The sequence below is a fragment of the Antechinus flavipes genome, chromosome 1 (genome assembly GCF_016432865.1).
Source record: "Antechinus flavipes isolate AdamAnt ecotype Samford, QLD, Australia chromosome 1, AdamAnt_v2, whole genome shotgun sequence".
Lineage (NCBI taxonomy): Eukaryota > Metazoa > Chordata > Mammalia > Dasyuromorphia > Dasyuridae > Antechinus > Antechinus flavipes.
The window spans coordinates 456,458,167-456,473,512 of record NC_067398.1 but is presented as its reverse complement, the minus strand read 5'-3'; the positions used below and the strand labels follow the sequence as shown (position 1 = coordinate 456,473,512).

At 35.6% G+C, this 15,346-nt stretch overlaps 1 protein-coding gene across 3 annotated transcripts in view; it reads left to right on the top strand.

Annotated features, from left to right (window-relative positions):
• Positions 1 to 918: 918 nt before the first annotated feature.
• The window catches only part of DNAJC5B (DnaJ heat shock protein family (Hsp40) member C5 beta), a 107,068-nt gene continuing 92,640 nt past the window's right edge, over positions 919 to 15,346 (top strand). For 2 of the 3 annotated variants that reach the window (XM_051970117.1, XM_051970118.1), the window contains exon 1: positions 919 to 1,004. Coding sequence is in view for 1 of the 3 variants with exons in the window: in XM_051970116.1 (XP_051826076.1) it covers positions 990 to 1,004 (15 nt within the window). In the remaining 2 variants the exon portion in view is untranslated. The remainder of the gene's footprint in view (positions 1,005 to 15,346) is intronic. The other variant, XM_051970116.1, reaches the window with a different exon arrangement.

Below are 15,346 nucleotides of genomic sequence, written 5' to 3'. Positions count from 1 at the left end.
TTATGAGAAGATAAAATCTGCCTCCTGGGGTCTTCCACTGTCCTGTGACTCTGGGCTCTTGACTCTGCTCTGTGAAATTAAAGAAAACAAAACAAATCTCTCTTTTATATGTTTGAAGCTTTTCATATGTCTGAAAAGAGCTACTTTGAACTGCCTACATCTTCTGTTGTCTAGGTTTAATATATCCAGTTGCTTCAATCCTCTTTCATGTCAATACATTCTATTATTTATCAATATATTTTATTATTTGTTAGTCAAGCACTGGACTCTTGTAGGTCAGGAACTCTAAGTCCTAGCCAGAGCTTGCTCTGATAATAATCTGTTTGGGAAAAGCTAATTGAACCTCACTATGTTCTTGTTTCTTGTTCATACAATAAACTGTTCTAATGGTCCCTGGCAGGAGACAAATTTGGAAAGATTGACAGATGAGCTACCTACCAAAAAACCACAATGATGAAGTAATTTAGAGAGTTGACTAGTGAATCAATATAGTATATTGGAAAGAAAGTTGGATTTGGGGATCAGATGACCTTAGTCCTAAGCCAGGCTCTGCTGCTAAGTTCTTGGGAGATTTGGGATGAGTTTCTTAACCTGTTAGCCTTGATTCATAAAATAAGGGGTTTGGGGTCTACCAGCACTTAGCTAAGTTCTATCATTCTGTGAGTCAATGTATGACCCTGAGAAGTCCATTGTTTGTGAGGTTCTTGGGAAGGTTTTGAGTGAAAGGGTAACCATGAATGGGAGAGAAGGAAAGGGTAGTTGTTGGTGATTTATACTATTATCCAAACATTAGTAGGAGTTGAAGCCCAATATCTTTGGGGTCTCCATGGGGCCTTCATGAAACCAAGAATTGAACTCTGTGACATCATAATATCCAGAGTATGGCTCTCTCTCTACTCATGAGAAAAGTGGGGTTTAGTAGGAGTTTCAGCTATTGGTAGACTACAGGTGTGACTCTACCAGAGGAAGTTCGAAGGCACTAGCCAGCCATGCCATCCTATGGGGTGAGTGATTTCTATAAGTCCACAACAGAAACTACTGGCATTTAAAGGAAGAGGAGGAAAAAGAGTTAAACATTCAAATAATTCTTTTAAGACTGAGCAACCATTAGAATCATAAGACTCTATTCAACTGGCAATCAAGATGTTTAAATATAACATAAAGTCTTCTGAGTAACTGGGGCAAAAGGGCATGAATCTACATGGAACTATCTACACAAGCCTTTGGAAGGAGATACTCAAAAACATGATTGAGTTGTCCCCCCCAAAGCAAGCCAATCAAATTCACTTTTGCCATTAAGCAAAATTTCCATTAGGCAGGAGGAGCTCTTCTGGTCAAAGAATGGAGAGATATGGTAAAATATAAAATTTTGGTTAGATAGTTATGCAAAAATTACATGTTACTCTAGGGGTCACATTTATATAGCATTTTCATGTTTACAAAGTACAATCCATGCATCACCTCACTTGATCCTTACAAAAGCCCTTTAAACCGGTGTTATGACTATTCCCATTTACAGAGAATGAAACTGAGGCTCAGAGAAGTTAAATGATTTGCCCAGAGTTCTATAGTTAATAAGTGTCTGAAGTAAGTTTCAATCATGGATCTTTCTGAGTATTAATACAGTACTTGAATATCTACAATAGGTTGTCTCTTTGATGCTGAAGTGGTTCTGTTTTGCTACTTAATAGTCACTTTTCTCAGGAGGTTTATATGTATGTGTGGGGTGTGTGTGTGTGTGTGTGTGTGTGTGTGTGTGTTTTAAATAGGCCCTTCCCAGAACAGCTAGAAAGAATAAGATTGGGGGAGGAAGAGGAAAGAAAAAAAGTAACGTAATTATTTAAATGAAATATAATATCAGAAGGTAGCCCGAGAGACACAAAACAAAACATACAGGGTAGAAGAATAAACCTGAATGCATGTTAGCTACAAAGAATGGTTCTAAAGTTATTTAGAAATGACAAGATTAAAAAGCAAAAGGTCACTCCTAGAAACTGTAGAAGAGAGGAACTTAATTGTTAGCTTGTAAGTTAATAAGAACGGGCATTTAGCTGGAACTATCCAGAGTTTCTCCTTTAAGAAATTCCTGCCAATGAAATCATCACTCAGGATGCACACAATTCTGTTTTCTTACCCTGCCTTGGGGTTTTGGCTTCCAAAGTATTTGTTTTTTCCTGGAGTCTTGTGGCACTAAAAGGATCTGAGTGACGACAAAGGGCTGTTCTGTTTACCAAGCAGGGAGGGAATGCTTGGCCTGTGCCAGGTCCTGACTCATCTCTGTTTGGAATCCTTGAGGGTTAAGGTGGACAGCAGTTCTGATGTGCAAGGGCCCCCAGAGGAGGATTGTCAGTCTGCTCCATCACTCATAGATTAGCTCCAAGGATTACTTTTTATTGTAATGTTCACTCACTGGAATACAGACAGCTCCCAACTAGCATTTGACAAGTAGAGATTACTTAGCCCTTGTGGACCCCAAGGGCAGACAGATATAGAAAAAGAGAGAGAGTGCGAAGGTGAGGGGGACAGCAAGAGAGAGTGAGTGAATGACAGAGACAGAGAGAGAGAGAGAGAGAGAGAGAGAGAGAGAGAGAAAGAGAGAGAGAGAATAAGAGAAAGAGAGAGAATAGAAGAGAGAGAGAAAGAATAGGAGAGAGAAAGAGAGAGAATAGGAGAGAATGGGAGAAAGGGAAGAGGAGGAAAAAGAGAAGGACAGAGGGAAGGAGGGAAGACAGACAGATAAAGAGAAAGAGACAGACACACTGGAAGAGAGAAAGATAGAGACAGAGATTGGATTTCCATCTTCAGGAAGAAATTTTTAAAAAGTCTCTGGCCTTAAGAATGCTGTAAACAAATATATCAAGGTAATAAATCCAATATTCTCAAAACAAGTAAATATATCTAGAAGGCTTGACAAAAATAAGATGCACGTATATGTTAGCTTTATACTCTATATTCATCTCTTATTTGAGGAGAAGAATACTATTTTCAGAACTCTCTCAATCTATGTTTCTTCTCCATAGTCCCTGGAAATGGGAATATCATTCAAGAAACAAGCAAAAAACTTTTCAGAATGATTTATTTTTAAATATGATGATTGAAAATTGAACTGACTTCAAATCAGATTTTTTTTTCCAAAGAAAAGATTCTTAAAACATCCTTAATGGAATGTTTTAATTCTATTCTATTTATGTTTACGGACTATATAATTGTTTGTTTGTTGTTGTAAGCTCCTTCATTTACAGTCTCTTCATTTGAAGATGAGGCAACTGCGGTCTCTGGGGGAGGAGGGGATAGTAGTTTGTTTGGGTCACACAGATACCTAGATGCAGCAATAACCCAAATCCAAAGGAGTCAGCAATGCTTTCACTACCCCCCAGGGAGTAGTTATGATGAGATGAATTTGTTGATTCACAATTGATCTAGTGTAATATTTTCAATCCCAAGGGGATTTAAATTTAAGATAAAGGAGATTCACTTATCAGCTATGATGGCGATAAAGAGCAAACAGGTATTCTATGTAGGTCATAAGATCAAAGATTTATGAGCTAGAAGGAATTTTAGAGTTATTGGATTCAACTTCTTTGTTTAATACATTAGAAAAACCAAAACACAAAAATGTTGAGCACCAGCTAGTTAGCTCTGTGACACAGTGGAGAGTGCCAGGCCTAGAGTTAGAAGAATTCATCTTCCTGAGTTCAAATTTGGCCTGAAGTACTTGATAGACCCTAGGTAAGTCAGATCACTCTGCCTCAATTTCCTCAACTGTAAAATGAACTGAAGAAGGAAATGGCATACCACAGATGAATAAAAAAATTATGATACTCAAATGCATCTTCAATCTTATTAATTTGGAAACCCTTTCCAATGATGCAATTTACAACCCAGTTATGCTTATCCATCTTGTCCATCTTTTTCAATAAGTTCATGATGAAGGGTTCACTCAACATATTGGAGGCCTTTCTTGATTTCTAATATTGTGAGAATATTAGCTGAACATGTTGGTTATTCCTCTTTTTTTACATATGACAAATCTATCTTATTTTCCTATCTTGTAATTCCTTGGTAATATCTTTTTTTTTTTCCCCTGAGGCAATTGGGGTTAAGTGACTTGCCCAGAGTCACACAACTAAATGTCTGAGGTCAAATTTGAACTCGGGTCCTCCTGACTTCAGGCTGGTGCTCTATCCACTGTGCCACTTAGCTGCCCCTTGGTAATATCTTTTACTGGTGTTTTTCCACAAAATTCTTCATTGATTATGTGTTGTAGTCTGCTCACAAACATCATGTGCCTCTCCACTGCCCTCTATATGATATTCATTTTAAATTCTTTGGTGATTCCTGTATTCCTAGTCTCATTAACATTTGCTTTTGTGAGAATCTTAGGGTCATTAAAAAAGCCTCGCAATTTTCTGGAGATGATCCAGCTGGGTCTTTTTGTTATGTTCACTTATGAACCAAATTTTCATAATCCACCTATATTGTCAAGTTAACTAAATTCCAGAAACTCTGTAATTGCTAATTATAAATATAAAGCAAAAATAGCAAAAAGCAAACCCTAGATCTAAGCAAAGAATTCATTCTTAGTGGGATGGACAGATTATGGATAGAAAATTCTTGCTGGCAGCTCCCTCATCAATACAATCATAGATTCAGTCCAAATTTTACATACATTCATATGCTTTACATACATCATCTCATTTGAACCTCAACAACCATATAAAGTAGGCATTATGTATTACAGAGGTGGTTACTTCTGCTTTACGGATGAAGAAACTGAAATTCAGGGAAATAAAATATTAATTGAGAGGAGGAAGGGCAGCTAGATGGCACAATGGATAAAGTACCAACTCTGAAGTCAGGAGGACATGAGTTCAAATTTGGCCTTATTATACTTACTAGCAGTTTGACTCTATGTAAGTCACTTAACACCAAATGTGCCACACACAATCAAATAGATAAATGATAGGAGGAATTTGAATGAATCTACCTAGTGTGACATTCTGCCTCTCAGTAGCTCTTTTGCCATAAATGTACAAAAGATAATTCTTTATGAATTTTCAATCATTAAAGTTTTATTAAGTTAAGCATTATTGTGTCCATATACACATGTACATACACAAATATATATATATATATATATATACACACACACACACACATAATATATGAATATGAATAAGTATATGCTCACATTTTAACTAGGCAGGTGTGGGGCTATTACACATAGCAAGTGACCTACCCACATTACCTAACACCTCTTTTATGCTGTTTCCTTGACTAACTCTTCCCTGTTATGGTTTCTTCTTTATTTTGAATTTCTATGTATCCTATGCATGGCTTTAGAAATGTTCCCTAGTATGATGCCATATAGAGAACCATAGCTTCATGTATTTTTAGGGCTTAAAATGATAAAAAGAAAACCTCTCCCTCATTCTAATAAAGTTCAAAAAGTTTAAATCTAAGTTCACTGACAGAGCTCTTGGCAGAGCTGAGATCAGAATTCCTATTTCCTGGTCCTGAGTTCCTTCCATTTTGCCACATTGCTTTCTGAGATTTCTCAGAAGCTTTCTGATAAGGCTTTCCAAACTATTGGTTGCTATATAAAGGGCATGGCAGTGTCTTCAAGTACATCTTGTTTCTATAACTAGTTTTTAAGCTGCTACAAAACAGGTACTGTGTCTTCTGCTATTACCTACATTGCCTAACAAAATCAGAGTTTAACTAATGCTTATTGAATCAGAATAAGAGCAAGCTAGCATGAGCCCCAAAGTTAACAGACCAAAGGAAACCAGGCTTGCTTTATTTATGGTACTAGTCATTTCAAGCTATCACAGAACCTCAGAGATAGAAAAAGCTTCAGTGTTCATCCAATCCAATCTGACCAGAAATGTTCTTGACAACATCTTTGTCAAGTGGTCATCCACTTGATGAGGACCTTCAGTGAAGGGGAACTCACTACTTTCTGAGATAACTCATTTCATTTCTGGCTGGTTCTTATTAATCATTGGTAAGTTTTCCCTTCCATTCATTGCTTTCAGTTCTGCTTTGCAGGGCCAACCAAAAAAATAAAACAAGACAAAACAAAACCCCCAAACAAAAAAACAAAACAAAACAAAAAACTAGTCCCTCTTGTATATCATGGCCCTTTAAATATTTAAGCTAGTCAGAAATATCAAACATTTCCATCTATTTCCTCGTATATATCAATGATTCAGGTGAATCTCTTGCAGGTTGATAGTTTTTTTTAAACCTACTATAAGGCTTTGTAATATATAGTGTATAATGTACACATTGCATGCAACAGAAGGTACTTCCATATGTTTTTGGTTTTCCAGACAGATCCTATTTGGAAAAAAAAAAATACAACATTTTTTCAAAGGTTGCCAAGAACTCTCACTCATGGCACATAGTTTAAACACACTGTTGTAATATTTTTCAGCTTTAGCATTCATTTCAAAAGTTGTGTAATTGGTTGAGCAATTTCTTCACATCCTATGGTATTAAACTGTTGGAATGATTGCGAAAATGGACAAAGATGGAATTTATTTTCAGACTCTGTAGTTGAGGTTGAGAACTTTCAAATCCCTCTCTCCCTCAGGTTAAAGGAGTTTTTCAAAGTTTCTCTTCCACTGGGAAGAGGTAGATCTTGTACAAAACAGCAGTGAAGAGGAAGAAAGAAAAAAAAAAAAAAGATAACCTCTTTTCTCCCTTCCTTCCAAACTACTTTATAGATGTCCTGAGGTTTTTCAGTCATAGTTACTCTAGTGAATTTCTAATTAATCATTTCTGTCCCCTGAGGCCTCTATGATCCTAGCCACAAAAAGTCTTGCCTTCTCATACTCTTCCCTACCTCCACCCAAACGCTCACTCACTCATCCAGAGTTTGTGCAATGGAGCCCAAGTGACAAATGAAGCCTGTGAAGGCTGAAAAGAAGTGGAGAGCCTCAGACTAGCCCATATTATCTGAGGTGGAGCCACCAAGGGCAAAACTGAAATTTTCCTGCTGACCCTTCTATGACTTGTGAGTACCCCTACAAGAAATAAGCTAGTCTCTTTGATTAAAGGGAGCAAGTTCAGCCACAGATACAGTTGGGAAAAAGGAAATGGGAAGTTTTTTCCCTATTTCCCAACATTCAGGATCTTTAATGGGAACTCTTGATTACTTGGAATTCCATCATATAATAGCACAGTCTCATTCAGATATGAATAGTACACTCATCCTACTGATTTTCTTCCTCTGTTAAAATGATTATTCCTGGGCTACATTCTCTCAATATATGTTCTCCATTGATGACAAAGGGGCAATATTAATGTTAGGAATGGCAGACCTTCACTGGTAAGTCATCAGAGTAGGCACTTTATTGTTGTTGAATTGTTTCAGTCATGTCCAACACTTTAAGTGCCCCATTTGGAGTTTTCTATACAAAGATAATGGAATGATTTGCCATTTCCTTCCCTAGCTCATTTTACAAATGAAGAAAGTGAGTTCCTTCACACTTAACAGGATTGTGACTTGTCCAGAGTCACATAACTAGCAAGGCAGGTACAATACTATAATAGCACACACAACTCTACTCTTCTTTAATCATCTTTAGGACTGAGTGGTGAGGGAAAATATTTTTATTGTTTAATCTTTCCCTGTCCAAAAAGAAGAATCCCCCTAATGACATCATGGACAAACGGTCGAGTATATTTTAAATTTAAATGAGATAAGTTGTGGTCCACCAGACAGAATCATCCTCTAACCTGTAGGTAAGCAGCAGCTGAACAGAACAGGTTAGACACAGGAAAGTCATGAATCAAAGAGAAGCTTAATTGCAAAATGAAGACTACAGCTTGCAATCAAGGATGCAAGAGCCCCATTTTCAGTGAGATGATCCATTTCAGGGTAGGAAGATCTCAATATTTATACTTATGACTACGCAGAGCTTCATGACTAAAAACAATTCTGGAATTTTTCTGTGGCTAAGATCATCCTGAGGGGGAGTGAAAAGGACTGGTTTTATGCCAAGCTCAGGACACAGATTGCTTACTGGGACTTAGCTCTGGAAAATAGGTATCTCCTTATATCTTAACATTTCTTCCTTTTGTCAAAAGAAAGGGAGTTTGAAAGAACCCTGCCATTCTAGATGATAAAGGAGAGCCAGATATAAGCCAAAATTCCATGAGAGGCCAATTGAGGACAATGCTTACCTTCAAAAAAGTTGAGAAAGGGGTCTACTTCTCTTGTTCTAAAAGAAGCGATTTCTAGATAATTCTGATGATACCATTTAGTACAATTTAGGAAAGTTTTCTCTCCTATCTTAAAACTTCAGAGAATTTTAGCATATATAGCATTTGCTATTTCTATCCTTATCTAAATACTGTACATTTATGGAGCATTCAACTATAAAATGAACTCTTCTGCCTTTTAAAATTATTAGATACTTTTAAAAATTCACTTTTTTTATCATTATAAATACAATTTATGTGTAAAATACTTAATCCATTTTTCAGAATGTATTACTAAAATATATTCAAAGCCCTGAATTTCCATGATAGTTAAGTTGTGGAAGCCAGTCAAATGCATCTATATATATATATAATTTTTAGAGAAAACAGTCTAATCTTATTGCTTTTCTCAAAATTTACTATTCTATTTAACTAAAAACATTTAACATTACTTTGTCTTATCATGTTGACTATTTCTCCCTTAGGAGGATATCATCCCTATATTTTAATTTGACCACAAATTCAGTTTAAAATTGTAAGATGTCCATTTTTGTATCCTATTATGGCAATTCAGAGATGTTCCAGTATGTCTATTATTTAATAGATTTAGCATTGTATTTACAAAATTTCTTGATTATAGAAATTTGCTCTAAAAAGGAAAAGAGAGAGACATAGTTATAACAATGTCCTGTATCATTACAGAGGGAAAAACTTCCTTGGCTTTGATTTCAGTTATGAGTCAGAAATGACTAATCTGTAGTCACAGGGTGTTAAAGGCAAGGTTCAGGATTAAACAGTGGAAAATATCTTTTTTCAGAAAGGAAATCACATAATGGGGAAATAGAGTCAGGAGGATCCTACTTAGACTATGCCCCAGTTGTTCCTAAACTTTTCCTAGGCACAGACATCTCCCTTTAGCAGTTCCCAGTCTGCATCACATGCCATTTTGTACTGCTGGCTTCATGACAATTTAGTCCCTGTCATCAAAACTCAAATAATAATTCACAATCCCAAGAATTTTTACATAGCAAATTCTCACTAACCACAACTTAAGGCCTGAATATCTCTCCTGATGTTTCCCTAACAATTAACATTTCATTAATCCTTTACTTATAAATTAAAATTACCCATATTCTGGGGTTTTAGACATAAAGCAAATACCTGATAATTGACTCATCATTAATATATTAAAGCAACATCTTTAAACCACTCTATATACTTTCATAATAGCCAAGAATTTTCAAATGAAAAGTTATTATTATGTGTTATTATCTGCTTTATAACAAATTATACCTCATTAAATATTTAACAATATTCAACTATCTATTTATTACATCTTTGAAAAGCCTAATTCATTATAGCAGCATTCAGATTAAAAAATTGTTTTGTCTGACAGCATTTTTATTATAATAGTCTCTCAAATTTCACAAAATAAGAGACTTTAGAAATACAATAATAACACAAATAATATCATATATTAAAACACAAGACAAAACTTCAGATACATCAATTGAATTTCCAAATTATCCCATATAGAAATCATTGATCTTTTTACCTTTGACATTTTATCAGGTATGAAACAATTACATTCGATTAATAAATAATAATAACATGATGCTTAGCTTATGCCTATCACTGTGTTAAGCACTTTATAATCATTTTATTTTTTTTTTTTTTTTGATCTTCACAACAATTCTGGCAAGTGTGTGCCATTATTACTTTTCCCTTTATGGATCAGGAAACTGGACCAAACAGACAAAAGATAACTTGCCTAAGCTTACACTGATAACAGATTTCTGCAAGTAGTATGTAATTTAAATTTCTCATTTTTCCAGCATTTTTCAATATCTATATTTGGGAAATGTGATCTAGTATGAGAGGGTCTTTGGCCTGGGGGAATTACAGGAGTCTCTTTGGTTTAAACAATTGCTAAAGAAGGGTTAACAAAAGGTTGCTATAAGACACAAATCATTTACCTCTTTTTTTTTCTTTCTTCACTCTGGAATTACTCCTAAACCAGCAATCTTCTTTAATTTCCCTAGCCATTAATCTTGCCATTTATTTTTTAAAACTTTTAGAATTTAATTCTTATTTTTTCTTAAATTCTACAGAGTGGTACTCCACAACTTATTAAGATATTTCAAAAGTGAATAAGTTTTCTCCTCTGCAATCTTAAAATCATTAATTTTCAAATTCCTTAATCAGCTAAGATTTTTTTTTTTAGCAGTTCTACAACTTTGATTATCTGACAACTTTATTTCTTTAATTCCAATACAACCAAAGCTGAAATGACAGAGGAAAGTGTCTTGCAGATTTGTTTTCTTTTTTCCCTTTTCTTAAAACCTAATCTCCTGAGGAAAGCCTAAAGTAGAAGCTAGTCTTGCTTACTGGGACAGTAGTTTCAAGTATGAGAGTTCATTAATCTTTCCCGGTGTTCTAAACTCTCTGGCTAGAGCCCTTAGAATTTTTTTTTCTGGCTGGTTACATTTTAAATCTTTCAAGGTAACAGAATCTACACAGACATTTTATATGACAAAGACAAAAAACAAAGCAACAAGATAGATACAAACAGACACAAACAGTTCCTAACAAATTATGCAGTCACAATCCATAATTGGGCATGCATTTACCAGCTTAATAGAGACATGGAGCTAACTAAATACTCTCTTACCCTATGGGATATGTGTGGGTGTGGGGAGAGGGACTGAGGCTAGAAAAGAGTAGAAAAAGCCTCCTGGTATGCAGAAGCTGAGCCAAAAAGAGTAAGAAGGAGCAGTTTGTAAGGGGAACAGAGGGTGCAGATATCTTCATCAAAGAGACCTGAAACAAAATGGAAACCTTAGACAAATCCAGTCACTGAAGGGCCCCAGAGTCCCCCACCAAAAAAAAAAAAAAAAAAATTGGAAAGCTCATCCAAGGCAGCTTCGAAGCTCAGAGATTGGAGCAGGACCCAAGGACAAGAGGACCCTCAGATTTGGGGGTAGTAGGTAGCAGTGTCTCAGGAGAAATAAATCTCTGGGAGTGCCTGGTCCATTCCTCTTAGTACCAAAGAGTCCAATGGTCCAATTCCCTTTCTAATCTCACTTCTGATACTATTTAATATCAACTGAATGAAAATGGCTTCTTGCCTGTGGGTGGTTGCAGCTGAACAGAGCAAGCTAAAAACAGGTGAAACAGGAATCAAATATAAGTTTAAATCAAACTGAAGGAAAGGGTTTGCAAGCAAGGACATGTGTACCAGAACCCTGCTTTTAGTGGGAAGGGGGGACCTGCTTTAGTGTAAGTGTATCTCAATACTTATATTTATGGCTACATAGTGAGCTGTAGCCCTGACAATGAGGGGTAACAACAACAGTGAGACAAGTTTGATTCCTAGCAAAGCTTCATGACCAGAAATAATTCTGGAATTTTGCTGTGGCTAAGATCATCCAAAGGATGAGCACAAAAGATTGTCGTTACGCCAAGTTCAGAGAACAGCTTGCTTGCTGGATCTTAGCTATGGAAAACAGAGTATCTCCTAATATGTTAACACATATTCACAACAAAATTTATATTACCTCATCCAACCACCATTTCATAAACCAAAGGCCTTGATTACATAGTGACCATCCAACAAGAAATGAACACTGGACTCGGTTCAGTGGGCAACTAATTTGATGGTTAGAAAGGATGTATCCAAATTTTTCTTTCAAGTATTTTAATAATTATAGAATTATGGAACCTCAATATTAAAAAGAACCTCAAAGACTAAACCACAGATGAATAAGGATCTCCCAAGCACTATATCTGACAAATTGTAACTCAGCCTTTGAAGACTTCAGTAAAAGAGAGCTTAGTGCTTCCTAAGGTAGCCTATTTCCCTTTTGGTTAATTCTTATAATAGGACATTTTTACTCATGTAAAACCTAAATTTATCTCTTTGAAGCTTTAATCCTTGTTTTTCATTCTTGGGTTCAAGCAAAAAAAAAAAAAAAAGGCCCAATAATCTAATCAAACATTCAATAGATGGTTACTAAACAAAGAAAAATACCATCTCCCAAAATCAAACATAGTGGACTAGTCAGAGAGGTAAATAATGTGTGTTGGTAGATTGTAGCAAATGTCCAAAACTTTAGATTCTATCAGTTTCCTAGAAGTGTATTACCAGAAAAGGAGGTAGGTCAATCAAGTGGCAAAAGAAAAACAGTTTGAAGACCTATGTGCTTCTTATGTATCAATATTATATTAAAAAAACTTAAGAGGAACGTCCTCAGTGGATTAGATGGTGTCCACATGGAGATTTTATAGGAAGATGGTTAAAAGAGTTGCATGGGATGAAAAGGCATCAATTGATTGAATTATGCACTCAAAATAATTACTAAATATAAGAAGAAAAAAGTTCCTATTATGATTCCAGTTCCTATTGTTCCAGTCAAGCTTCATTTCACTCCTTGGCTGAACAGAAACAACTCCCTGGAGTATGTCTGCTTTTTATGCCTAGAATTCCTGCCCTAGGGCCTAGCTATCCAGATTGGTGTTTGCCTCAATCTTACACTAAATCTAGGCCTTGATAGAACCATCCTCACTCAACTCTTGACTAGCCTATTCATGGGGCACCTCCCTCCTTCCATTACAATTTTCAAACCACAATCAAATCATCTCTATTATTGTTCCTGGAAATAATATGACAACTTCCCCCCATATGGCTCTAATCATCATTCTGCAACTTCCCAAACCAAAATATTCCTCTCTGGCTACCACTCCATGATTTGTGAGGCCTTCCCCTATGAGAATATAAACTCCTTGAAGTCAACATTGTCTTTGTTTTTGTACATATGTCCCTGGGATTAGTACAGTCCTTGACACACAGTAAGGAATTAATAAATGCTTTTGCATGCCTACATTCATTTTAAAATGTTCCTTTGTAACTGGTTTTCTGTATTATGCTAATTTTTAACATTATCTCATATTGTAGTTTTCCTTTCAAAATGTGATTATAGGTTCATTGTTTTTGTGAAAATAGATCTGGAGAAACAACAAAGAGCAAACAAATTAAGTTTAAGGTACCTATGGGATATACAGTTCAAGGTATACAAAAGGTACAGTTTAATGTAATATACTCAGGAGAGACCAGAGGTAGATATATTGAACTGCAAATCATTTGCAAAGAGATTTTAATATGGAGTCACACTAAGTGAGACAAAGAGGAACCAGGACAAAGTTTTGGGAGGGAGATACCAATAGTTAATGTACACGATATGGATAAAAAACCAGTAAAGAAAACTGACAAGTAGTTAGAACAAGCAGATGACAGTGTCCCAAAACTCCAAAGAGGAGAGTGAATCTAGGGGGTGAACAATGTGAAATGCTATAGAGAAGTTGAGAGAGACAAGGACTATGAAAAGACTTATCATATTCCTTCATTGAGAAATCATTGGTAACTTTGAAGAGAGTAGTTTCAGTTAAATGGTAGGGTAGGAGCCAATAGCAGATGTTCTTATTTCCTACTTTCCTTGGATTATCTTGAAGATGAGCTGATAAATGTTTAACCTATTTTCTGATTTAAAAAAATTACCCTTGATATACTTTACATTTTTCCTATTACTTTTTCAAGTCTAGATATTTAACAAAATGATATTCAAGCCCGGATGGGTGATTTTTGACAGTGTCCAAGGTATAAATGTTCATAGTGAAAGTTTAGCAATAATTTAAAAACCAATTCTCTAGAGGCAGCAGCACACCCTTGGGATATCCCTACAGATGGACTCATGCTCAACCTGATAAAGGATCAGCAAATATTAATATAGATAAAGCTACCTTCAGCTTGACCTAGTTTTTGGGGGAAGAAGGACCTAATAATTTACTGATATGTAGGAAATAAAGCGACATATCTTCTACTCGTCCTGGTGAAGGTACAGTTAGTATCATAAGGTCATAAACTCATAAAAAGGACCTTAGAGATCATATAGCCCACTTCATAATTTGTTTAATATGAGGAAGCTGAGGCCAAAAGAAGTAAAATGACTGGTCAAAATAGGAAATGAAAAACTGAGGTTCTAATCTTTGTCTTTTGACTTTAAATACAGTTCTTCTTCCATTAGATTATGATTACTTTCTGAACAGATAAAAAAGTTTTACATATAAGAATCTTTGGGTTGGAGATTGCATGATCTTAGCCTCATTCATAGTGGAAACAACATTGGATTTGGAGGAGGAAGGCCCTGGAGTTCAAATCTGAGCCTTGCCACTTAAGACTGGCATGTTCTTATTTCATTGGACTTCAGGCTTGTCATCTGTAAAATGAAGTGCTTGAGCCAAATGTTCTCTAAGATTCCTTCCAGGTAGAAACCTTATAGTTTTCTTAAGATGCCAAAATAAATCTGTTTTTCTCCTGACCTCCTAAGAATAGATTTAACATATATCACTAGGTCAGAGGGAAAATTTAAGTTTATTCTGTAAAAAAATTATTTCCTAAGGCCTTACACATGGATCTTGAGGCTTTGGGGTGATATAAGAATCCTGCCCTTCTCCAAATTTGATCTAGACTACTTATTTAGAGCAAATTGGGTAGTTTTCCCAATATCAGGCCACTGAAGAAAATTCTGGTGAGCGTCCAAAGGGTGAGATTTACAAACAACCTATTTCACCATGTAAAATTGAAAATGTACTTCAAATCAAGCTATTTTTCTGTTTCCCAGGTGATTTAACAATATTTCCAGGGGAAACAATTACAGATTTTTTCCACTGCTTTTTCCTAGCCTCTTAAAATTCTTCTGAGTGTTACTCTTTCCACCTCATCTTGCTATACTGAGACAGTCTAGTTTTCATGGGTGAAACACTAGATTTGCCTTTAGAAGACCTGGTTCTAAAGTGGAGTTCTGCTATTTCAATCAGTAAACCAACAAATATGTACTAATCACCTATAATGTGCCAGGAACTGTGCTAGGCATTGGGGCTATAAGATACAAATGAAATAATTCAGACTCTCCCCTTTTATCAGAAAGACAACATATATAGACATACACAAAATATATTTTAAGTTAGTTTTACAGAAACTTAACACTAAATCAATGCAAACAACTACATTTGTTTAGTAGCTATATTTTAAATATTTTATAAAAGTGTTTTTAGATTCCTTTGTATTGCTCATATTTGT